The 24,910-nt window shown below is 41.9% G+C and overlaps 2 protein-coding genes across 2 annotated transcripts in view; one reads left to right on the forward strand and one right to left on the reverse strand.

Annotated features, from left to right (window-relative positions):
- The first annotated feature begins 14,332 nt into the window (after positions 1-14,332).
- map1lc3b (microtubule-associated protein 1 light chain 3 beta) lies at positions 14,333-19,316 on the forward strand. The gene is given in 4 exon segments (NM_001252356.1): positions 14,333-14,541; positions 16,489-16,544; positions 17,085-17,191; positions 17,399-19,316. Coding segments are annotated over 4 exon segments (378 nt in total). The 5' UTR covers positions 14,333-14,501; the 3' UTR covers positions 17,574-19,316.
- Positions 19,317-19,409: 93 nt separating this feature from the next.
- The window catches only part of LOC106560938 (zinc finger CCHC domain-containing protein 14), a 39,168-nt gene continuing 33,667 nt past the window's right edge, over positions 19,410-24,910 (reverse strand). The window contains exons 11-13 of the mRNA XM_045688724.1: positions 23,753-23,908; positions 22,484-23,647; positions 19,410-22,351 (exon numbers count right to left, since the gene is read on the reverse strand). Coding sequence (XP_045544680.1) covers positions 22,296-22,351; positions 22,484-23,647; positions 23,753-23,908 — 1,376 coding nt within the window. The 3' untranslated portion in view covers positions 19,410-22,295. The remainder of the gene's footprint in view (positions 22,352-22,483; positions 23,648-23,752; positions 23,909-24,910) is intronic.

Below are 24,910 nucleotides of genomic sequence, written 5' to 3' on the forward strand. Positions count from 1 at the left end.
TAAGTATTTACCCATTCCCCTCTTAGCACACATAGATAGCTTGCTGCCTTCTTTGTAGTACATTTGACTTATAATGGCTTCCCTTTGTGGAATGATTGGCCATCATGTCCATTGTTTTGGATCATAAATACTTTAAAGGAATACGAGGTAATGTTCTAAATGAATATGTGTGGAACCAGTACTATTGAGACCTTCAGACAGGAGCTCATCATGCTGTGGTGTTTTATCCCAAAGAGGGCAATCTGCTGTTTTTAAGGTGTACCTTCACACAAAACCTCCCCTCCACCTTCCATTTTTGCGGCTTTTAAGGGAAAACAAACAATGAATAGCGCCATAGGGACATTTTAGAGGGACATCAAAACACAGCAGAATCTGTGTAAAGCGGGAGCCATTTGTCGCTGTGTCTGAAGTGCAATCACAATCAGCACGCATGGCAGTGACAGTGTTGTTCTTCCCTCAGCATCGATGCCCCACTGAGCAGCAAGGAAGGCTGAGACCACTGTTTGATCTGGCCTTTTCACTGGGGTCTGAAGAATGAACGTTTTTCTCCGCACAACACAGAATGAACCGGGGTGACCAGGTGCCCCCAAGCAGCATAGAGAGAACAGAGAGAGAGAGCAGTAGAGAGAGCGAGCGAGAGAGAGAATAACCAGGCTGAACATTAACATAGGGGCTTCTCCAGAGTTCTTACAAGCAGATGGCATTGAGACTGATCAGTTTTGTGTCTGAGGTGGGTTAATGTGATAATAAGATACGATGTACTGTCATCAGTTAGGCTGAGCTACTCTGTCGATAAAGACATTACATGAGTCATTGCATGCTCAAAAGCAAGCATGTTTGTCTAACCCGTTTTGCATGTAAATGATTTATCCTGACACAAAGTGACATCTAAAGTGCCATGCTTACGCCCCGTGTAAATGTGTGAAATGGGTTAACATTGCCTTTGTTTCTTTCTGAAGACAATTCTCAGAGACAGATCTCAAGGGTTCTGGCTGACAGGGTCTGTTTTTCTCCAACAGAGTGAGTGTTCATGGAAATGTAACATTTAATTATGGATCTGGAAGTGAGTCAGAGGAACATTTTCTTTGCAGAAAGACACAGATTGTAATATTTGCATGTTGCATACGTGTGGATTCAGCTTGGTCTCGGCAATAAGTTACCATTGAGGCTCCAAGATGTTAATGTGATATATTGTTAGAATTGCAACAGAATTGCAAACAAGAATTTCAGTTCTGGATCTGTCACTTAATTGTATTACGTTACAAAAAATGTGAATCGATTGAACAATTAAATTCCCCGCTTATTTTTCAAGGTCTCGGTTGTGTGAAGTGACATGCCGAGCATTGCCTTCTTCTCCACTGGTGTATTGTAAGTACATTCATCTATATATCTGTATGTGGCAATGCCATTTTTCTATCACCTCTATTTGTGTCAGAGAGTTTCTGTGGATGATTAGTGTGCCTCTGTGTGAAGCTTGTAAACCCAGCCCATTCACTGGAACTCTATTCAATTTAGATGTGATTGCTTTGGTTACCGCTACTTTCAATGAGTGTTCCTAAAGATATGACAGGTGTTATCCTACAGATGCGTTCTCCTTCTCTGGTTGCTATGAATCTTTGTTCTGAGTGGCACACAGGTGCACAACCCGGTTGGAGAAGCCGGCTGGAATACAAAAAGCCTTACAATGTCCTGGTGTACGAGCTAGATATCAAACCAAAAGGAAGTCAGTGGGAGGTAGGGGGATGGGGGGCGAGGTAGGGGATGATGAAGGATGGGCAATCTCAGACAAGGGTAGAAACTCAACATCAGAGATGGACCCAGCGAGTGGCCTTAAGTCACAAAGCCCGTCAGGCACATACCTCTCCCCCACAGCTAGACCACCTCTCCCCCACCACTCCTACAGCCAGAGCTCCCCCACAGCTAGACCGCCTTTCCCCCACCACTCCTACAGCCAGAGCTCCCCCACAGCTAGACCGCCTTTCCCCCACCACTGCCACAGCCAGAGCTCCCCCACCGCTAGCCTCGTCTCCAGCATGCATCCACAGGAAAGCGCCATAGCATGGGGTCACTGAACTCTCCCTATGCAATCCTTTTACCCATGAGTGGTGATCACAGCCATGATCACATGCTGCTGACCCGTTGGCTCTGACAGAACACAATAGTGTTCAGTGTTCTATCAGTCTATCCATTCTAGCTCTCTGCTTCCTTTGTCATTTTTAGAGTAGCAATCATTTTGTGAAACTTCCACGAAAATAGGCTACAACTGCGTTGATGACAGCAGTGCGTCTAGGGGGGAGAAGCACCGAGCTGTTGTAACCTGCTCATCCAGGTTGGCTAAATGTGCTTGATGTCATTTTAAAGCCATGATTGATGTGTCCAGTTTATATGTACTATTTTTCTATTGTATTGAATTGTACGCATGGTGGGAATGCTGATTCGATTTCAGAGTAGTTGGCATGAGGACTTGTACATGGTATCTTACAGTGTAGAGAAAATTGGATGAATTGATTTGGCAGCAGCCAGAGTAGGCTATATGCTTCTGAGGTTTTGCCTGGGTGCTTGTGTTTTTCTCCTTCAGCCACTTCTTTGTTGCTGCCTTGGTTAGAAAGCAATATTGTCATTTGATATTGACTTGAAACCACCTCTGACATGAAAATACAGAGTAAATGTTGTGAGTAAACCCAAAATGCAGTTTTCCTTTATCTCTGATTGATTGAATTGGGTCCTTAGCTTTCTGCGTTGCTGATGAGGATGCCATACTCAAAGCAGGCAGAGTGCACCTGTACAGCATCTAAAAGGCAAATGGCCTGTCATCATATGAAATATGGTGCACTAGGCTTCGGTAAAGACACATGCTTACTGTACTTGAGAATTTTTTTTGTCACTTTGACAGATGCAGAGGGGAGCAGAACACATTTCCCACCCCCACATCCTTCCAATTTCAGCAATGAAAAATGAAAGCCCATTTCCCACAGGGCTCCTAGGAAAGAGCAAGCACAGGTAATTAAGTGGAGCTACGCTCAGCCCCTTGTCAAGGCAATTACCACAAATCATATGCTCTTACTGGCTCTAATTACAGTGGATCTGTCTGTCCGCCTTTCCTGGCAGCCTCACTCTCCTCATAGCATTTTTACAACAATAGCAATTATGCCATGTACCATTTACATGTGTAACTTCTATAGTCAAAATAGATGTTGCTTGTAGGGGCTTACCGCAAGTCAATTGTCCTACAAGAGAAGGGGATTGGGGGGGGGGGTAAAATACATGTATTCATTGAAAATAAATATTGAATAAAGATGTACCATCTAGTATTTTAAGACCATTTTGACTTATCTGTGTCAGCTGTTGCAGTGTGACAGTATTTCTTTCTTTAATACTCTATTTTGCCCTGGTTGATTCCACTTGTACGCAGATGCACACAATTCAAGCTAATTAAAGTAAATTGCAGGCCATGGATAATGTGCATCCCAAGCCTCTGTCTGCAGTGCAGAGCATGGCAGTTAATATGATAGTCTTAACCCATGACCAATGGCCCAGGAGATGTCCGTGCCGTGCAGTAGCCCCGTCCGGCCCTGCTTACATACCCCAATGACCATCATAGTTAGCCTTGCTAAGACAGAATCAATGAGGGGAGGGCTGGAGAGAAAGGGAGGAAGTCACCCCTGTGCCTCTAAGTAGCATACTTAACTCTGTTCAGTCAGTGCCTTGGGAGAGATGTTCAGCTAATGAATTTAAGGGGTGAATGAACAGCCTTTTAAGGTGCACGCACCATGCTCTCTGAAAGGACATAGTCATTTGATGAGACAATAATTGAATTATAAATTGAGGGCATGGAAGGTGTGGGCCACCTTAAGGTTTATGGATAGGCTCACAGGAGAGTTATCGGGTTACATGGATCATCATTTGTTCGCACAGTGTAGGACAGGACTATGAGTGTACACTTTTTTTGAATGAGGTTTTTTGCATTCCAGTACCCCCAACTTTTTTTCTAACCATGATGCTTACTGAAATGTAATGGAAGGATGAGTGTACAACATTCGAGCTGCATGTCTTCCAAGTTCTATTCCCATTACACTGTATTTATCTTTTTTCCCTGGACTTACCTGTTCATCTTCAGTTATATTTAACCTGTATCAGGCTTATCAAACCAGCAAGAGTTCTAATGCCAAAGGTCAATCTTTATTTTGAGACGTGTTCTCATGCTCTATGTGTTTGCCACTTAGCCTCCAGAGAAAACATGGTATCAGATTAGCCGAGTGAGAAGCCAATTAATCAAATGATCTGTGTACTGCTGCCCAGAATTGGTTTTCTTCTGTACGTCTGTGCTCACAGTTATAGAGACAGAAAGATGTATTTGCGCACTGTAGGAAGCAAAATCTACATTTAACTGTAGCTGTAGAATCCCAATCAGATCTTTATCCCCCACCAAAAAATGTATGACAGCCAATGATGTAATTATTGTACGGTATTATAATAGAGTTTACATTTGGGCATTTGTCCAATATCGGGAATTAGTCTGTTAAAAGGTATTTTTTTCACTTAATTATTTTTAGGAGACTGGCAGGGGCACCATAATTGAACATTGGTCCTAATTCAACTGGCACAGGAGCAGAATGTAATGCTGCTCCACACCCATTGGCTGGCCGTGAAGCTCCATTCTGCACGCTGTGTCTCCTCATTCTAATTGTAAAGAAGGAAAGGCGTCCATCCTCAGCTAGAGAGCATAATTGAACTAGCTTTAATAATACATCACTATTCAATACCAAGCCTATTATTTTCAGTGGAGTGGAGATATAAAAGAACTGCATTTTCACCTCCCCTTTTTCCCGGGAATCTTGAGTAAATGTATAAGTGCATGCAGAGACAGGTTCTGCCACTCAGAGTAAGAGTCGGTGGTATTCATGCGAACAGCGGTGCCCATTATATCCAATATAGTTTTTAATGGGGAAAACCATAGTTAATGCGAGCTAATATCCCTTGTACAGTGTGAGTCTGAAAGTAATACATCACCTCTCTGTTCTGTTCTGTAAGTCAGTGTCAGTGATGACCTAAAGCCACTAATGAAGCTTTCCTTCTGAGCCTAGCATTGGCCTGTCACTCTCCGTTCAATGCCCTGCCCAGTACAATGCCCTGCCCAATTGTTGCCTTCTCTTTGTGCGTGTTAAGCCAAGCAAATCCTTATAGAAAATGAATGGGCAATGTAACTTTAACTTGTGACGGCTCCACCACCTCAAAGCATTTGTCGGTCTTGTCATTGTTACAGCAGGCAGGTGATTTTGATAGGGTAATTGTAAGTGAGAAATCCAAAATAAACACCTGTAGAAAGTATGTTATAAAAATTGTCTATATTCGTCTTGGAAATAGTATTTCCCCATTTCAAAAAGCCTATCAAAATCATCTGCCTGCTGTTACAATGACAACATTGACGTGTTTTGAGGTGGTGGAGTCGTCACAAGTCATGTTGAGCTTTTTTGTTGTTGTTTTCAGAAGGAAACAAGGCATTGGCTTTACCATCTACAGTTCTAAAGACTCACTGGTGCCCATAAAAGTTCATGGAGTTGTTTCAGAACAGAGTGGTAGTGAGAAGTGGTAGGCAAGTGCACACTAAATACTGGCATGAGACTGAACAGGTTTGGTTTTGGTAAGCTTTGATAGGGTTCTGGGCCCCATACACCTAGGACAGAGCTGAATGTCCCAGAGCCTTCCAGTGTGAGCGAGAAGCATTGAGGTCTGTAATACCTCTCCACTGAGCAAAAACGCAACGCACTCCCAGATCCACTGGGTTATTTCATCCCCTTCAAATGTCACCAGCCTTTGTTGAGCTCACTAAAAGGTCTCAGAGTGTGTGTGTGTGTGCGCATGTGTCCATGTGTGCCCGTGTTTGTGTGTGTGTGTGTGTGTGTGTGTGTGTCTGTACATGCTTGCGTGCGTGTGTGTGTGTGCGCGTACCTACCCGTACCTACCCAGTACACAGCACCACTCTCCTTATGCTCTAAGTCTGCTTGTAATGAATCAGAAGCAGAGCCTTTGTTGCTGCTATTCCAGTCTCGTCCACCCTGTACGTATGCAGATAAGTAGAGGAGCCAGCCAGGGACAGACAGACTGGAACAGACAGTGATCAACAGTTTGCTGAAGCCTCTGCTCTACTATCTCCAAAATCCCTTGTTTCCACGGACTCGTCACTTCATTAGCTGCCTGATGGAATGCCCGGGCCTGTTTATGCTGTGCTGTACTTCATCATCTCTTATGACATCACGCCGCTCAGACGTGACCGAATTCCTGGCATTAACACAAGAATGCTAGGATCAACAGTGTTAACTATCCTACAAGGACAATTCTGGCAAATGATGCATTTCTTTCCTATTTCTTTTCCATCCGCCACAAGAAGTGCGGTGTACTCTGAAAGCCTTGTACTGTAGGTATACACACACCACCAAAACAAATAGAAATGGCCTCATTCATGAGATTATGCTAACGCAAAGCACACATCAAAAGGATGTGTGAAAGGTAAGATCTAATCTGATTTGTGATTCATAACACATCATCACTCAGAATCACCATCGTCTTTGGCGTCAATGAAAAATGCCTCATAAAATACATAGCTCTCTGAATGTGTCCTTTATTCACAATTCCATTTTCTTTTCTCCCCCTTCTCTGAGCCCAGGTATACCTCCCTGTATTGGCTGAGCTTTAGGAAACCAATAGATGCACTTTTACTTTCATTCATTTTCTCTCTTTTATTAAAACTGGGAGCTTGTCCCTTAAATCAACTGTGTCTTTCAATTTTAGTGGACTTTTAGAGGCTGGGGATATGAGAACAGGTGATAGCCTTTCGAAATGAAAGCGGGTGGGTTTCGATGTGTGTGATATGTGCTGTGTGTGGAAAGGGCATATAGGCCACAGGTTTTACCACATTATTAACAGCTGCAGAGGGGGATCCATGTGTACACAACAGATGTACAGTTTTTCTTGGTTTATTTGCTTTATACGTTTGTAAACAGGTTTATGTACCAACACAAATCTCTTTATAACATCAATATATAAAATCCAATTATTATGGTTAGTCTAAGCATGTAATTGGTCTTGCATGCTATCTCAATTATTTGATCAATTGTAAAATATAAATGGAATATTGAAGAATAAATATGTTGTGCTGTAGCCTGGCTTTATGATTGTAAATGGGGAAAATGTTCAGGTGAATAACGATATGTTTATAATTTGTCATTATCCTACTCTATGCTTGCAGGAGAATGTGCACTTTGGTCCTGGACGCTGTGGAAGACTAGTGATTTTGTTGTTGTAAATTTAGCTCTCTGACAACAAGTCACAGTCTACCTCAGTGACCAGGTCCCACACACCATTATTTAAACAGCTTTTAGTTTAGTCACTGCACAAGATGAAATTTTAGTCCACCCACAACGCTTTTAGTTTCCTATTCATCAGAAAGCACATTGGAGTGAGCCCTACGGACCTTCAGTTCAGAACGTAGAGTGCACTCATAGTTTATTGTTGTTTGCAGGCTGCAACAAACCTTTAAATCATTGTTTATCGTTTGTGAATTACAGCAGTTTTGTTTGTGCTGCAGCCAAATAAAATGTGTAAACAATAAATGCTAGCAAGAACTATGGTGTCACATTGTAATATGTTCATCTGAACCTGAAGATGTCACTGCATTTTCCAATCCAGTCACTGAGATCCTAACGCTGTCTAAGACGGTAAGTCCAGCCAGTGTGAACAATTCTACACTCTTCTCTCACTCATGAAAGTGTACATAAACGTATACTAATTATTTCCCTAATTTAACGGAGCACAAACTACCCTGGAAAGGAATGTGAGGTATACAAGTGTACACGGGATATAGATAATTATACATAATTCCATGTGCGTGTTTGCAATTAAAGTATTACACTATATAATACATATGCTTGTTGCTTGTATATTGTGTATTGATTTTATACAATTTTCACCACAATGTAAGTCAGCATCACTACTAAGACCTTAACACTGTTCTCTTGCAATCTGTAAATAATCTATGATGAAATAAAGCACTTTTGATATGTCAGGCACAGATTTTTCGAATATAAATGAATTCAACATCTCATTCTATGGTAATCAATTCAATCAAGCAAGGTTATGAATCTATTTAGTTTAAAAGATGGAGAGTACATTTCTGAACTATTGTCATAGTAATTACCCCCTGCAGTAAAACCGTAGATGGATGGATGGATGAATTAATATATCGATTGGTATACTAATAAAAGCATTCTATAATAGCTTGTCTGTGGGTATACATATGCATTACAGAGATTGAACAATGAGAGTGGGTGTTACCTTCAACTCTCAGTGAGCATGTAGGATGTTTCCATGGATACTGCCATAGCAACCCAAGCTGAATAACTAGCCTCGGCCTGAAGCTACCCAGCAGCACAGAATGGACTATATGATTTTAGAGGCCTTGAGGTTCATTGTTGATGACACTCAGCATCCCCTTTATCAGTCAAACACTAGGTCCCTGAAGATTGTTCAAAGGTCCAATGCAGCAGTTTTAATATAAATATCAAATCATTTCTGGGTAACAAGTACCTTACTGTGATTGTTTTTAATTATAATGGTCAAAAAGAAACAAAAATATCTTCTTAGCAAACAACCATTTCTCAAACAAGAATTTTGTTAGGACTGTCTGGGAGTGGTCTGAGTGGGAAGGGGAAAACTGAAAACTGTTATTGGCAAAGAGGTTTAGAACTCTTTTTGTTTTTGATTTTTTTAACTAATTTACCGCCTGGTAATTCACCATGCAGCCTAAAACTCCATCCCACCAAAACATGCAGAAATTTCATGCAGTCTTTTCAAACAGCTCTTACACTAAAGGGGCATTCTCATCATTTTCACAATTGCACAGTATTATTCCAACCTGTGGAAATATATATAAAACACAGGACAATCTCATTTTGTACTAAACTGGCCCTTTAAAAACTCATTACTTCAAAGAGCAGTGGGTTTATTAGATATTGAATGGATGGCCATTTAGATGAGCATTATTTAGGTTGTTACTGTGACCTAGAAGGAGATAGGGGCAGGCAGGGTGATCCTCATACCCAGTAACAAGCTTCAGGCTGCTTTATATAGAAACTAGCAACAGCTGGTGAGCAAGAACTGGGTAAGGCCTATAATGATTCATTTAATTAAAGGGAGACTGATTTGAAACAGGGGTTTGCTGTTTGCAAATTAGGGTTGTAAAGCTACCGGTAATTTACCAAAGTTACCGGAATCTTCAGTAATGTTGGTAATTAACATCTATGGTAATTTAGTAATTTATACTTGAATAATAAAAATTAAAAATGTATTCATATAAAGTATTATTTTTGTCCATGAGTTTCTAGTAGATAGACCATATGTTTGAAGATAAAGTAGCCTAATTTATGAAAAAAGCATCTAATCAACAATGTCATTATTTTCAATTAACTCTGCAACTCTTCCAACTGTTTACTTTTTTCACAGCTGCCACCAGTTTCGTGCCAGAACATTTACAACAAAGACATATTGACATAGTAAATAAATAAGTGTGCAATATATATATATATATATATATATATACAGCTTTGTCATTCTATTTTGTTATCATATTATTTGATTAAATCATGTTTTTTACATGATAAGGCCACTCAGAGGCCCAGAGATAATTAGACACCTGTGATAATCTGAAGTACCCAAAAAGGCCACTAGATGTCATCTGATAAAATTCCAAACAAAATTTGAAAGTTACCAAAATGCTAGTAGTTTACTCGTAAACTTAGAAAGTTTCCAGTAATATACCCTCCCTTTGCAACCATATTGCAAATACATAGTAACATTATCATTGTGTGATAGCAGGCACAGCACCATTGCACAAAGACCCTTTTTCTTTCTTTGGACATAAATCCTACTTACACATGTCTATTAGTCAAATCAATGCATCAAATCACTTTTTTTTTCAATCATGAGAAGTAACATGATTAGTAGGTGTCATGTTATTATTATAATAAGACTATTTGATATTTTTTTAATGATATTTATAGTAGATTTGCATATCAGATCAGGGTGCAGTCTGCAGTAATCAAAAGTAGGCCTACAACTTAAAGCTACTTTTGAGAAAGCTACTCTCACTCCCCTTCAATAGGCCTACTCCCCAGGTCATAGTTATAAATGTGTCCTCAATTAATTTTTCAAGGTAAAAAGGTTCAAATTCATGAATTCTATCCCTAGTAACAGTAGGTAGTTGTTAGCTCTGTCTCACCCCTTTCCTTGCAATACTCCCCAGATCAATCAACCTTACCTGGTGAAATAAATGTAAAATGAATAATCGCAAGACATTTTGCCCCGGGGGATGTATTCGGTCTTCAGCGAGGGCCGGAGTGCCGCACTGAAAATGTGTTATTATGTCCTCGCTGTCAAAATTTGAGTAAAATAATAGTAGTAAAATAATAGTTCTCTATCTATAATTATTATTTTTTTCGATGCTCCCTGACTGTCATAGGTCATTATTAGCAAGCTGGACACAAGTCAAGAAAATGTACAAATGTAGGTCCATTTTCATTTCCACACAGTTGCGATTTGGTTTTAGTCATTTTAAAGTATATTGAGTTCGTCCCCCCCACACATAAAAAAATATATAGAAATAAAAAAATACCCGAAGGCTATGTTTGACACTCCTGGCTTAGAGGATATGGTAGTCATAAAACTGTCAACTGGCTCCACAAAACATCTCAATCTGCAGGATGAGTGGCAGTCAGAGCTGATCACAGAGCGCCACCTGCGGCTCAAGAACAGAAGCTGCACTATCAACTTGGTTCCCATTTTCAAATACACTATATATACAAATGTATGTGGACACCTCCTCAAATTAGTGGATTTGGCTATTTCAGCCACACCCGTTGCTGACAGGTGTATTAAACCGAGCACACAGCCATGCAATCTCCACAGACAAACATTGGCAGTAGAATGGCCTTACTGAAGAGATCAATGACTTTCAACGTGGCGCTGTCATAGGATGCCACCTTCCCAACAAGTCAGTTCGTCAAATTCCTGCCCTGCTAGAGCTGCCCCGGTAAACTGTAAGTGCTGTTATTGTAAAGTGGAAACATCTAGGAGCAACAACGTCTCAGCCGCGAAGTGGTAGGCCACACAAGCTCACAGCACGGGACAGCCAAGCGCTGAAGCGCGTAGCATGTAAAAATCGTCTGTCCTCGGTTGCAACACTCACTACCGAGTTCCAAACTGCCTCTGGAAGCAACGTCAGCACGATAACTGTCATGAGCTTCATGAAATGGGTTTGGGTTCCATGGTCGAGCAGCCATACACAAGCCTAATATCACCATGCGCAATGCCAAGCTTCGACTGGAGTGGTGTAAATCTCGCTGCCATTGAACTCTGGAGTAGAGGAAACACGTTCTCTGGAGTGATGAATCACGCTTCACCATCTGGCAGTCTGACGGACAAATCTGGATTTGGTGGATGCCAGGAGATGTCCACCTGCCCCAATGCATAGTGCCAACTGTAAAGTTTGGTGGAGGACCAACTCCATATTAATGCCCAGGATTTTGGAATGAGATGTGTTGACGAGCAGGTGTCCACATACTTTTGGTCATGTAGTGTACCTTCCAGTGCTACTATCAATAGAACCCCCATGAAATGTGTGCACAGTGCAATTTGTAAGACACGCATATACAAGAAGTCCTGAATGTTTATGACATTATCTGTAGCACAGAATAAAGCAGGAGGCTAATAACATGGTAACGGTATGGTCATAGTTACTCATCATGAAAATATTGTTCAATGAAGACACCCCTTCATTTCAGTCATTAAGCAGACGCTCTTATCCAGAGCAACTTATATACATTTTCATACTGGTCCCCCATGGGAATCAAACCCACAACCCTAGCATTACAAGCGACATGCTCTACCAACTGAGTCACACAGGACCCTTGTTTCAGAGTAATACACCACACCAGATCTGGGTTAAAATACTATTAAAGGTATTTTGAAATTACTTTCACACTTATTTCAAAGTTTGGATATTTTTTCTATGACAATACACCTAGTTGAATATTTGAAAATGTATTTTGGAAATACACTTGAAAAGAATTGGCATGTACTCAAAACACAGTGGGTTTTCTTCTTCTTAAAATACAAATATTTAAATATTCCAGTCCCATGCTGTCACGGATCCCTCCGGAACTTTCATTACGCACACCTGGCCCCTATTCCCAGTGATTAGTAATTGTATAAGTGTGCCCTTGGTTTACCAGTGTCCTGTCGCTTATTGTTACAATGTCTGTTGGGTCGTGTGAGTACCTGTGCTGTGTGTTTTGGCTTTCGTGCCATTGTGGATTGTGCAGATGATTACAGGTCTCGTCCTGTGTGTTAATCATTGTGCGCTTGTGTTATTTATTGGAGGTACTCCTCGCTCTTTTGTTTTGGGTTTCAACCCTGTGTTTTGTATAGTGTTTGTTTGGTACTCGTCCCCGTGCCTTTACACTGCACGCCGTAATTTGGGTATATATATATTTTTTAAATATATTACGCATTCCTGCTCCTGTCTCCCGAATCATTCATACTGACGTGACACATGCATTTAAACCCAGGTCTGTCTTGAACTCACTGAAAATCGGATTTCCCAGTGGCTGGCCCACCACCACAGAATGCACTGAACTAGGCTGATAGCTCAGTCCCAGTTTCCAGGTGTTTTGAGCACGACAGAAGTCATGCCACCACCATGGCCAATGTTGAATGTTTATCCTTTTAAGCTTGGAAAAGAGACCTAGACTTGGGACCACACAATAGCTGAATAGCAGGCTAGTGATTGCTTTGCAATGCTTGCTGTTAGCCACTGACTCCATCCAAACCACTCATTGTCGAATTTGTGATTTCCAACTTGTGTAATATTTATGGCCAATGAGCACCGATACATTTTATCTATAATTTCTCTTCATTATTTCTCTTCATATGACAAGGATTAAACAGGATTAGCCAGTAGATTGTCGACTTGATTCATGATCATGACTGTTGCTTGCTAGCTACGATTTTGAAAGTATGATGTTGACATGATCAGTCCAATCAATGCTGCTGTAGATTTAACGTGATTTGACATCATTTTATCTGTGGCCAATGACCTTGAGCCTTCTTGGATGGGCACTTCTAATGTAACTCTATGGCAGCTAGCTCTACCCTTAGATTTGGCGGTGACGTAGTGTCCCCATGAGTGACAGAACACTGAGCCAATCACACAACTAGAGTATATTACCAACCCCTACGTATTAATGCCAAAATAGCATGCAAAACATGCATATCATTTTTTTGCTAGAAAGCTGGGGCTCTGCAAGAACAATTGTAAACTGCACAGGAAGAAGGGTTTGAGATTGCGGACTGTAAAAAGGGATCTTTGTTATCTGTTTTATTTCTGTATTTTCTGACAGCATAGACCTTATTGCCACTAATACCGTTCAGGCAGTGGTATTGTTCCTCTACTCTACTATTAAACCTGCTGTATCCAGCTCATTCACTCCCCCTGCTGGATTTAAAGGAATTGACTGCTGTAAGAAAATGGCAGGGGTCTCTGAGCAAATTCATACTTCAGGGAGAATGGTGGAGTATCTGAATATAGTCCATGTCCAGAAATAAACCCTACCTCCTAGGGCCTCTAAGAAGTTTTTGCCATATTGTTTATATCTATCCAGTTCCAGCACTTAAGGTGTACAAGGGCTGGTAGGGTTGTTCTGTATGCAACCTGTAGTTTAAATCTCACACAACATATAAACATATGTTTACATTGCCAAAGCAAGTGAAATAAATAAACAAAAGTGAAATAAACAATAAAAAATCTACAGTAAACATTACACTTACAAAGTTCCAAAATAATAAAGACATTTCAAATGTCATATGATGTCTATATAAAGTGTTGTAATGATGTGAAAATAATTACAAAGGGGAAAATAAATATAGTTTGTATTTCCAATGGTGTTTGTTCTTCACTGGTTGCCCTTTTCTTGTAGCAACAGGTCACACAGCTTGCTGCTTTGATTGCATACTGTGGCATTTCACCCAGTAGATATGGGAGTTTATCAAAATTGGATTTGTTTTCAAATTCTTTGTGGGTTTGTGTAATCTGAGGGAAATATGTGCCTCCGCTGGCTGGCCCACCACCACAGAATGAATGGTGAGCTCGGTGGATAGATCAGTGCTTTCTGTGGTGGTGGTGGGGCAGCCAGCGGCAAATACGGAGCGTGGGTATTGGTCTCTCTCAGTGACGTCCAATATCAGCTGACTGGTTTGTTTCGCTATAGACTCCGCAGCAATCAGCAAAGAAGGAATAGCACAACATCAAAGGACTCAAATAACTTCTTATCGTTACAAAAAAAACGGGGCTTTGATCGCCCAAAAATCTATAGCACCCACATTTAAATATATTTTCAATTCATACAGGGATCTTTTGCCTCGTTTACAAAACGGTTTGACCTGCGTGAAATATGCCTTCAGAGAAGACGTTCAAACAAAGGAGGACATTTGGTATGTAGCCTATTAGTACAGCAAGTTTTAACATTGAAGGTGTCTAATTGTATAGATTATTTCGATTATTATCAAATGTAGTGGCTTCTTATTTCAGTATCAGCCTTTATTTGGAGAACAGATGGTTTCCCAATTTCCCCTAGTAGGCCTAGTGCCTGAATAGTTAAGCAGCTCAACTTCGATCAGAAGCCAAAGGCAATAAACAGTCTAAGTACAAATGGGAGATACTTTATTTTATCTATTATAAAATATAGGCCTCCACTTGGCTTTTCACAGCGACAAATTCGTGACAATTAAAGGTGGTAGCTGTATAGGCTATTGGATCTGGCTCATGTTATGCAACCCGAACAGACGGATTGCAAATATGGTGTTGTTGTGTTTAGTTTGTATGCTGTAGCATATAATGTATGTCTCTGTAAAATGTAAGCGTGTGGCAGCGAAACGTTAAATATATTATCGTGTGCTCAGCTTGTTTGTGACGAGATGTTAAAAAAATAAAAAACAAGTAGCCGATATTACTCTTGTCGAAAAGCAGGAAAGTGCGCTGCATGATTGGGGGATGGGACGTATTGCGTAGGTGAAAGGAAGGCCCAGGGGAAAGGGACAAAAACAAATGTCTTTAACCTCTGTGACTTTATCATGTAGGCCTAGACCTAGATAACACGACAATTCATATTTGGACGGTTAACTTCGCTTTCCGCAAATAGGCTTTTATGTCCGATACATTTTTTCTGAGATAAGGCGCCTTGTTTACTTGTATACTTCGCGACAGTTAGCTCTTTGGCGATAAAAGCCATGTAGCCAAAATATCGGTTAGTTACCATTTCCTGGATGAGTCTGCATTGGCGGCGAAGGTTTCATAGCTCTTTGAATTTGAAGTTGCCCAATTTTTGTCGTCACAGTAAAGTATCTGATGTCATGGCAAATTTCTTCAAAACATTTCAGACCAAACGTCAGTCTTCAACGTTTCCCCAAAAAATTGCGCAATATCACCACGTGAGATTGAGAGCACTGACTGAACACGTGCAGTGTCCCAAACTCAAAGAACATAAACATCTTACCAGGTACAATGTTGCTGTAACATGCTACTAGTTTACACTGCAGTAGTTACAACAGGAAATGTAGTTATTGCATTGGTTATTATATTATGGTAGTTATACATAAGTGAAATCTATGGGTTGGAAAGTGAAATCTAACATGTGTAAATTTAACCAGCTATATCAAAATATGTGGCTATGAAGTCATGAGTAGGCTTGATCTATGCGCTGAGGCTACAGATGTGAAATGTGTCCACTTTCACAATAACTTTTTTTAACAGGGTTTGTGAAAATAGAGATGGTGTTAACAAGCTTTTCATTTCCCTTCTGTTATATTTCTTTCCAAGTGTTGAGCAACATATTGGTACACTGACTGGTAGCCAGAGCTTCCTTGTTTCTCTAACTGCTCAGGCTTTTAACCGGTTAAATTGCAAGTTTGGGGGGATTTACATAAGAGAAAAGTGAGCTATGAGTCCTGTAAGCACCTGTTTCTCTAGTGTATTTCTGTATAGAAAGGCCACAATAAGAACATTTTTACTGGAGTAATTGGGATCAGGCAGTTCATCCTTCCAGGCATTTGTGTTATTGTTGTTTTTTCTGTCAGCCCGTCAGAACTAACCCAGACCAGGGTTTGAGTGGTAACAAAGGGGCCCAAGGCCTTATCTGGTGCCATGGAAACAGTCGTTTTGGCCTTGTTGCAAATGGTCATGGGGGTGCAAAGTTCAGGTGGGCTGGATTAGTGCCGATAATGTTCACTTGCTGTTTCGTTTAGGGTCTGAGTTTATTCAGCACCTGGTGGTTTGCTGCACAGATTGTATTGTGTAAACATAGGAGGTTTAAGATAACAGGCTACCATATATTTTCCCATTGATTTGTCATCTCACCTGTTCTTTCTTCCTTGTGTCCACAGAGCAGAGAGTAGATGATGTGAGACTGATTCGAGAACAGCACCCCAACAAGATCCCAGTTAGTATTACATCTATTGCCACAACAATCCTAATGTATACATGAACAGAAAATATTCCTCAATACAGACCCACCCTTGCTTCCCTCAACACACCGAGGGTATCCTCCCTAGTGGTTATTCTCATGAGGAATAGGTAGAAGGGTGTGGAACCATCTCTGTGTTAGCCATGTATCAGGACCCAAGCAGACCACATAGCAGATTGAATATCGCTCTAACGTTCCAACTGTTGCCTCGCTCCCCTCCTCCACCCAGATGTGCGCACACACACACACACACACACAGACACACAGACACTGAGAGCCTAACAAAGCCTCAGTTACACTACATGACCGCTTCCTGAGCCTTTCCTTTGTCTCTCCAGGGTCACAAAGTGCTGAGTAATGCCCCTCCCCCTCTGACTAACACTAGCTGTGTCTTGGTATTATCCCCTCCCCCTCTGACTAACACTAGCTGTGTCTTTGTAATGTGACTCCTCCAAGCATGGTGTAGCATGGGAACAGGGTGCTCTATAATAAGGCGTTTCCTCTGCTTCCTTTCAGGTCATCATCGAGAGATACAAGGGAGAGAAGCAGCTGCCCATCCTGGATAAAACCAAGTTCCTGGTTCCTGACCATGTCAATATGAGTGAGCTGATCAAAATCATCAGGTACAGGATGTTACATCATCCTCTCTTCTCTGTATTTACTGACATCACTTTATCAGCCATTTAATCACTAAAGCAAATTCACTTAGTTGATCTTACAAATCATTAAAAATAAATGTGAGGATCTAATATACTATCTACTCTCTTGTCTATCTGTGTATGTGAGGATAAGATGTGCTAAACTCTCTGTCTGTATGTTTGCCCCACTAGGAGGCGCCTCCAGCTGAACTCCAACCAGGCCTTCTTCCTGCTGGTGAATGGCCATAGCATGGTCTCAGTGTCGGCAGCCATCGCTGAGGTGTACGATCGCGAGAAGGACGATGATGGCTTCCTCTACATGGTGTACGCCTCGCAGGAGACCTTCGGAACCGTGACCCCCCAGTAACAGTCTCCCACCACCACACCATAGCTCGGACAATGATACCACTTTCTCCCTCCCTGATCCTTCGTTCCTAAATACAGACCGAACCCTTGCTTACAACCTTAGCCAAGACAATAGGAACCAGACAGACCTCTTCTCCCATGCCCTTAAGGGCCCCTTATAGATATTAAAAGTAATGTCCTGCACCTTCTCATACTCGTACTACCCATTACTCAAAACCTCTCCCCGTTCATCCATTACTCAAAACCTCTCCCCGTTCATCCATTACTCAAAACCTCTCCCCGTTCATCCATTACTCAAAACCTCTCCCCGTTCATCCATTACTCAAAACCTCTCCCCGTTCATCCAGCCATGTGTTTAGGAAAAGAGATTCAATAGTTATCTTTGGGTTGTTTGGTGTATAGAATGGATTAGTATAGCAGAGATGATTGCCAGTTCAGGTAGAGTTCGACTCAAACAATTTACAGCTTAAATCCCTGCTTGAGTTCAACATGGTTGAGTTCAGTTATACAGAAATCTCCATATTTTATTTTCCACTTGTTGTGTTTGCTAAACTTGAATGAGCTCAGTATTTTGGATGAAGCTTCAATCACAACAGCTGTTGAGAAATTTTCTAACAGTTTAGTTAAAGCGTTGAATCCAGTTTGACAGACATGGGACATACTACTTCCACAAGAACATGTTTCATCATGTGTTAAGTCTCCTATAATTGGTGACTCAGGCCAATAGTCTCAACCGCTGTGACAAAATGAGTGGTTCTTTTTCCTCTTTTTAGTCTTTCCTTTAGCAACTTGGTTGAATATTCTAGGCCAACTATAGGCTTCATTGTATTTACACAAGTATTTAAGGCTAACATGTTAATGTGCGTTCAGTTTAGCAGTTCCCCTCCCCTGTGTTGCTCTGTTGACCTACTTGATAAGGTTTGTGGGTTCAGAGTTTATTTTACTTGGCTCCTTTCAAAAAGTCAATAAAAATGAAGATCCTTTTTTTTTTTTTATATATATTTTTCCCCCCCGCGCTTTGTTGTAAACGTCTCCACGTAGAAGAGATGTTAGGGACTCCTGGTTAAAAAGGAAAAAAATGCTACCGAAAACCTGCTATGATGATTGTAATAAGAAATTTGCCTCCATGTACAGCATGATGATCGAATTGCACGCGTGTGAAAGGGTCACTGATGTGGGATAATGCTGATGTCAGAAGTAGGGTGTGGGGTTGGTGGCTGTTTTGGACTGGGCGGGCATCACGGCCGGGTCTGTCCACCAACCAACTGTCCATCCGTCCCCCTCCTAGACCTGCCCTAGGGCTCTGAACAGTACTCATCCCAGGGTGGCATCACGCTTTTAGAATATTCAATTTGTTTAATAGAGGGTTATTTACGCCTTTTATAATGTGTGCTGACTGTTGTGCTTTTCCTTCTCGCTGTCCTCTCAACTGTTGGAACTGTTTAAATGTTAGATGCCTTTTTATCTCCGAATTTTTGGCAGATAATCTTTCTTCTGTTTTTATTTAATGTGATGTTACTTCCTTGTACAAATGTCCATATGCTATACGTGTGTGTGTAATGAATACGAATGATTCTATGATCAGTTTGAGGGTTTAATAACAGAGGAATGATGCAGTTTTATCAGCCCAACGTTCCTCTGCATGTGCCGCTGTTTGCTGCTCTCATTCTTCATATTCACAGCAATATTACACAGCCTTTTATTGTATTTGTTGGTATTTTCTGAATAAAACAAACAGACTATGTAAAGGTATTCCCCATCTAGAACTCCTATCCTGACGTTTGAATTAGATCAAATACTGATCAGTGAGAAACATACATGTTGCCGTGAAAGGATGGAAACCGAAAACATTTTAATGTCTTTTACAATGTTTTTGATGCAGTATATAAAACAAACAATTCTTAACACACTACACCATACAATACAAAAATTGTACATAAAAATGAACAAGTGATATGCCCTTCAAGCTCAAATCGGCTTCAAAATAATACCAAATGTTTTAAAACTCCTTTTAAATGCACAAAATGTTTACTTGAGATCAAGCAACATGCATAGCTATTGACTAAGAAGATAGCTATGTTACATGGTAATAATACCAGCTAATTAGATTTGTCTTTTGGACAGGGGGGTGTCATGTATGTTTGACAACAACCTCATTGGAACCAAGTAAGGTGAACCAGTTCCAGAATCAAAAATATGGTGTCATTTTATTATGGCCATACATTTTCTTTAGTAAATGGTTGTACCATACAGGGTTGCTAAGGCATCCAGGATAAACAGCTTAGTGCACAAACATGATTTCCAATGGTCAATCGTATCTTTCATTTGAATGATATAATGAAAACTGTTGGTTTACACACAATGTTTGCAGCATGAAACGGGGTGTATTCATTAGGCACAATGTAAAAACAAATGCACCACCAGAGAAATAATCATGTCTACTCTGTGACCGTGGTGCGTGCTAGTTCTGTATGTGGCGTACTGTTACAGTAATGTGCTCACTGTAAGCTCTATTACTCCCATGAGAACTAGACAGTACAGATGTGGTAAAAAGGTTTGACCACAAAGCTTTGACACTTTTTTTATACAAAATACAACATTCCCTAGCATGCAATACTCTACAGATAGTCAGATACAATCCTTGATTGTGCCCTACAATTCCTTGATATTCGGTCCTCAGACCAGATCACATCCAGCAGAATAGAACTACTGTAAATCTGTTTCCTGTTTCAACCAAAGGATCCTGATTTTGTCAGTCTTAAAGAGCAACAGCCCCTAACAAACAACTTCTCATTTAGAAAACAGCCTATGTGGTATCAAAATGAGTCAGAAACATTTATTATACTGTCAAAATTGACTAAGTGTAAATAGGATAATTTTGGTCATAAAGTCAGTCTTGTCTAAAACAGAGTTTTGTAAGTGTTGTGGTCGTGACTGCATCACAATGTAAATTAAGGTTGGGTTTGTTTCAATCCTGCCCATGTGCCCACAGCTGACAGCACACAAGTAATCATCAATTCAGAGTGGAGCTGTACGCAACACAATTGTAATACCTGTGGTAAATTTGGGTTGACTTTGGATATCCCTATGGGGCTAGTTATGGACCATCTGTAAATTACACAATATACAAGGGACAATATGTAACAATTCCAATAGCTCCACATTTCAATGACTTAAAACATCAAACCAACTATAAATTGTAGAAATTCATATGCAAATATTGAAAGCATTTAATGAAAACGAAAAGTTCTGCAACATGAAAATATTGTCTAATTTATATTGTGTCATTTATTGACGGTCCCTAACTAGCCCAGAAGATAGGCTATCTAAAGTCAAATCAACTTTGCAGAGGTCGCGGAGAAGCTGGCTGAAGCAAATTGGCGAAATAATTTGGCTAACTCTTCCCACCTGCGAACACACACAAAAGACATCCACATCAAACCACACCCCAAAACCAACTCAGTTTGAATTCAGTCATGGCCTCTAGCATTTCTTAATGAGTCAAATCTAAAATGACGCCAAAGTAGGAAGTGCAGTTGCCCTTTAATGACCAATTTGAAGCAATCGGTGCAAGTGTTTATTGGTACATAAACATCATTTTCAACGAAATGTCCCTTATGACTGAATTGTGTCCTCCAGACCTGGCTAGGAACATTCCAGTGCAACACAACAAAACGAGAATAACTTGTCCATCCTTGAGGACTACGGTCCTCATGTCACACTCACATCCAATGGACTGGGACCAGCCGGTCTCATAAAAGTGCTTTCACATGCCACACCATTGTGGCAACTCAAGGACACATTCACTGACATTCAATATCAAATCTTTTTCAAAAAGGATCCTCTTACATAGCACCACCTCATCACATCAAATACAAGTGTTATAAAATCAAACATACATAAGCTTATACATACAACTAAAACCTACACACATTTCGACAATGATTATAAAATTAGACTGCTCCAACTTCTAAACGATTAAACAACACAAATATCAATGGCACATCTTAAAATCTAAACTAAGAATGCTCGCACCATTTCTTTCACCATTAATACCTGCACTGTATAGGGCAAAGTACCCACAGCGAATGATGTGTAGAATAAAGCACTCGTTTCTCTTCCTCTGTGTTTCTCACAGACCTGCTCTGTCCCAGAGGAGAAGGATTTGGTAGTCAGTCAATGTGCATTATTTGGCAGTCATATTATACTGTAAGTCTTTACATTCACACTTCAGCATCCTCTCAGATACATCCAACTGTCATCTCCAGAGCGACTTAAAAGGACATCTCTGCATACCGCATGTGTTGTTATGAAAGGTGTAAGTCTGTGGAGTTTGACCGATTGACTGAGTGAGGCTGAGGTGTGTACCAAGTAGTGTGAGGAGTATTGCATCATATTTTCAACTGTGGGTTTTGTACAGCTAAATCATTTCCCATTCGAAAATACTGTATACGCTCGGCCTCAGGGTTTAGACCTGACCATCTCTTGTATTTGGTATGATCAAAATCATATGTTACAGATGGACTGGGGTAAATAGCTCCTTCCAAACCGACTCCATGCTTTGACCTTCATCAGTCGAGTTAAGTGGCCTCAGGCCACCATTCATTCACCAATCATCAAAGTGTGTTCAAAGAGTCAAAGAGTTACTTAAATGAAAGGGACTCCTCCACCAGGAGGAGCATAAGGTGCTGATGTGCACAGGGGTCACAGGAGTTCCTTGTTCTTAGTCCCCAGAGTCCTGGCTGTCTGATTTGGGAGCATACTTCAGCCGGAACGTGCCTGCAAAACAAAATAACAATGGTGCGAAATATATCAAGTTCCCAAGAGGTTTCTGCAGATATTAAACGTATATATTTTTAATCACGGAATTACAATATCTATTTTAGTAGCTGTAAGGTTTCTGCTTTATACCTTGCTGAGCAGCGTCCATGGGTGGCTGCTTGCATTCCTGTGCCCGATGGCCGGTGACCCCACAGTTGTAGCAGGACAGGCTCCCTGGCTTCCTATGCCCTCCGTTCCCCACCCCCCCATGAGGCTTGTGCACGTTGGCACCGGCCCCCAGGAAGCCCTGCATGGGGGGCAGGATAAGCCCCTGCTGCCCCTGGGTGTCATGGCTGTGAGACATGCTGCTGTTGTAGAGGGGCGGTGCCACCAGGGGGTAGGGGAAGGGGGTGGCAGTGCTGCTCCCAGCCAGCAGGGGACTGAGGTGAAGCAGGGGCCCCAGGGGGAACACTGACGTCCCTGAGAAGGCGTGGTGGAAGTACCCTGCGTAGCTGGCCGGGAGGGCCCCGTAGGAGCCACAGTTCCCACTGCAGCCACAAGAGCTGCAGACGCAGACAGAGGCGTTAGGGGTGGAGCCAGAAGTGACAGCGTAGCTGCTGGTCTCCGTGGAGGTGGGACTGGAGCTGGGTTGGACAGCGGCGCTACTGTTCACACAGTAGGTGTTGCCTGGCACCGCTGCCATGGGAACACTGCTCGCGGTTCCCATGTGAACGCCACCCACAGACGGAAAAGCTAACTTGGAGGCAGGAGATGAGGAGGAAGAGGAGGAGGAGGCAGAAGAGTAGGGGTAGTGTCCAGTATGCCGTAGAGAGGGGGACACCTGCAGGTGTAGAGGGGGGTGTGAGACGTGGTGCAGGGTGTTGGAGGTTGTGGTGAGGGCAGAGCTGGTGTCCACCATCAAGACTGGAGGGGGGCGCAGCACAGTGACCCCAGAGGGCCCCCGGGGCCCAGCAGAGTCCTGGCGAAGGGGAGGGGACCCCATACTGTCCACACCCAGGCCAGGGAACACTCTCTCCAGTCGCACCCCAACAGCCACACCTGAACCCAGGGGCTTGGCACGCTCATCAGGGCAGAAGGGAGGTAGCCGGGGCTTACAGGGGGGACCCAGGATGCGTCCTGGTGAATGTAGGTTTAGGGAGGGAGGAGGGAGACTCATGTGGGAGGGGCAGGGAGTAGGATCATTCTGCACAGGCAGAACCTGAGCAGTGGGCCGACTAGGCCCTGTTGTAGCGGTGGGGTTTAGGAGAACGTAAGTCCTGTCCTTCTCTCCTAGTTCTAGTCCTGACTCCATACCTGGATAGGGACAGGATGACACAGAACAAAATGTTATCAGTGATATACCAACTTATTGAAGACCATTTCAGTTAGCATAATAACTGCTAAGGGAGATAGACTCACGTCTGTGTGGCTCCTTGGCCCTGTCGAAGGCCCCTTCCCGGGACAAAGACAGAGAGTGAGGGGTCATGGGGCTGGAGGGGGCGCTGGAATACCCTGAAGAGGAGCTGCTGTCCCGGGTGAGAGGGTGCACGCCCGTCTCTACCTCCACACACAGCTCTAAACAAAGAAACTGTAATCAATGAAGCTGAAAGTGTACAGTTGAAATTTACATACACATTAGCCAAATACATTTAAACTCAGTTTTTCACAATTCCTGACATTTAATCCAAGTAAAAATTCCCTGTCTTAGGTCAGTTAGGATCACCACTTTATTTTAAGAATGTGAAATGTCAGAATAATAGTAGAGAGAATGATTTCAGCTTTTATTTTTTCATCACATTTCCAATGGGTCAGAAGTTTACATACACTCAATTAGTATTTAGTAGGATTGTCTTTAAATTGTTTTAACTTGGGTCAAACGTTTTGGGTAGCCTTCCACAAGCTTCCCACAATAAGTTGGGTGAATTTTGGCCCATTCCTCCTGTCAGAGCTGGTGTAACTGAGTCAGGTTTGTAGGCCTCCTTGCTCGCACACACTTTTTCAGTTCTGCCCACAAATGTTCTATAGGATTGAGGTCAGGCCGCTCCAATACCTTGACTTTGTTGTCCTTCAGCCATTTTGCAACAACTTTGGATGTATGCTTGGGGTCATTGTCCATTTGGAAGACCCATTTGCGACCAAGCTTTAACTTCCTGACTGATGTCTTGAGATGTTGCTTCAATATATCCACATAATTATCCTGCATCATGATGCCATCTATTTTGTGAAGTGCACCAGTCCCTCCTGCAGCAAAGCACCCCCACAACATGATGCTGCCACCCCCGTGCTTCACGGTTGGTCCTTTGCTGTTCTTCTGGGATTGATTTGCACTTTTCCCACCAAAGTACGTTCATCTCTAGGAGACAGATCGCGTCTCCTTCCTGAGCGGTATGACGGCAAAGGATCTTGTGAAGATGCTGGAGGAAACAGGTACAAAAGTATCTATATCCACAGTAAAACAAGTCCTATATTGACATAACCTGAAAGGCTGCTCAGCAAGGAAGAAGCCACTGCTCCAAAACCGGCATAAAAAAGCCAGACTATGGTTTGCAATTGCACATGGGGACTAAGATCGTACTT

Source organism: Salmo salar, chromosome ssa10 (assembly GCF_905237065.1).
Source record: "Salmo salar chromosome ssa10, Ssal_v3.1, whole genome shotgun sequence".
NCBI classification, from domain to species: Eukaryota; Metazoa; Chordata; class Actinopteri; order Salmoniformes; family Salmonidae; genus Salmo; species Salmo salar.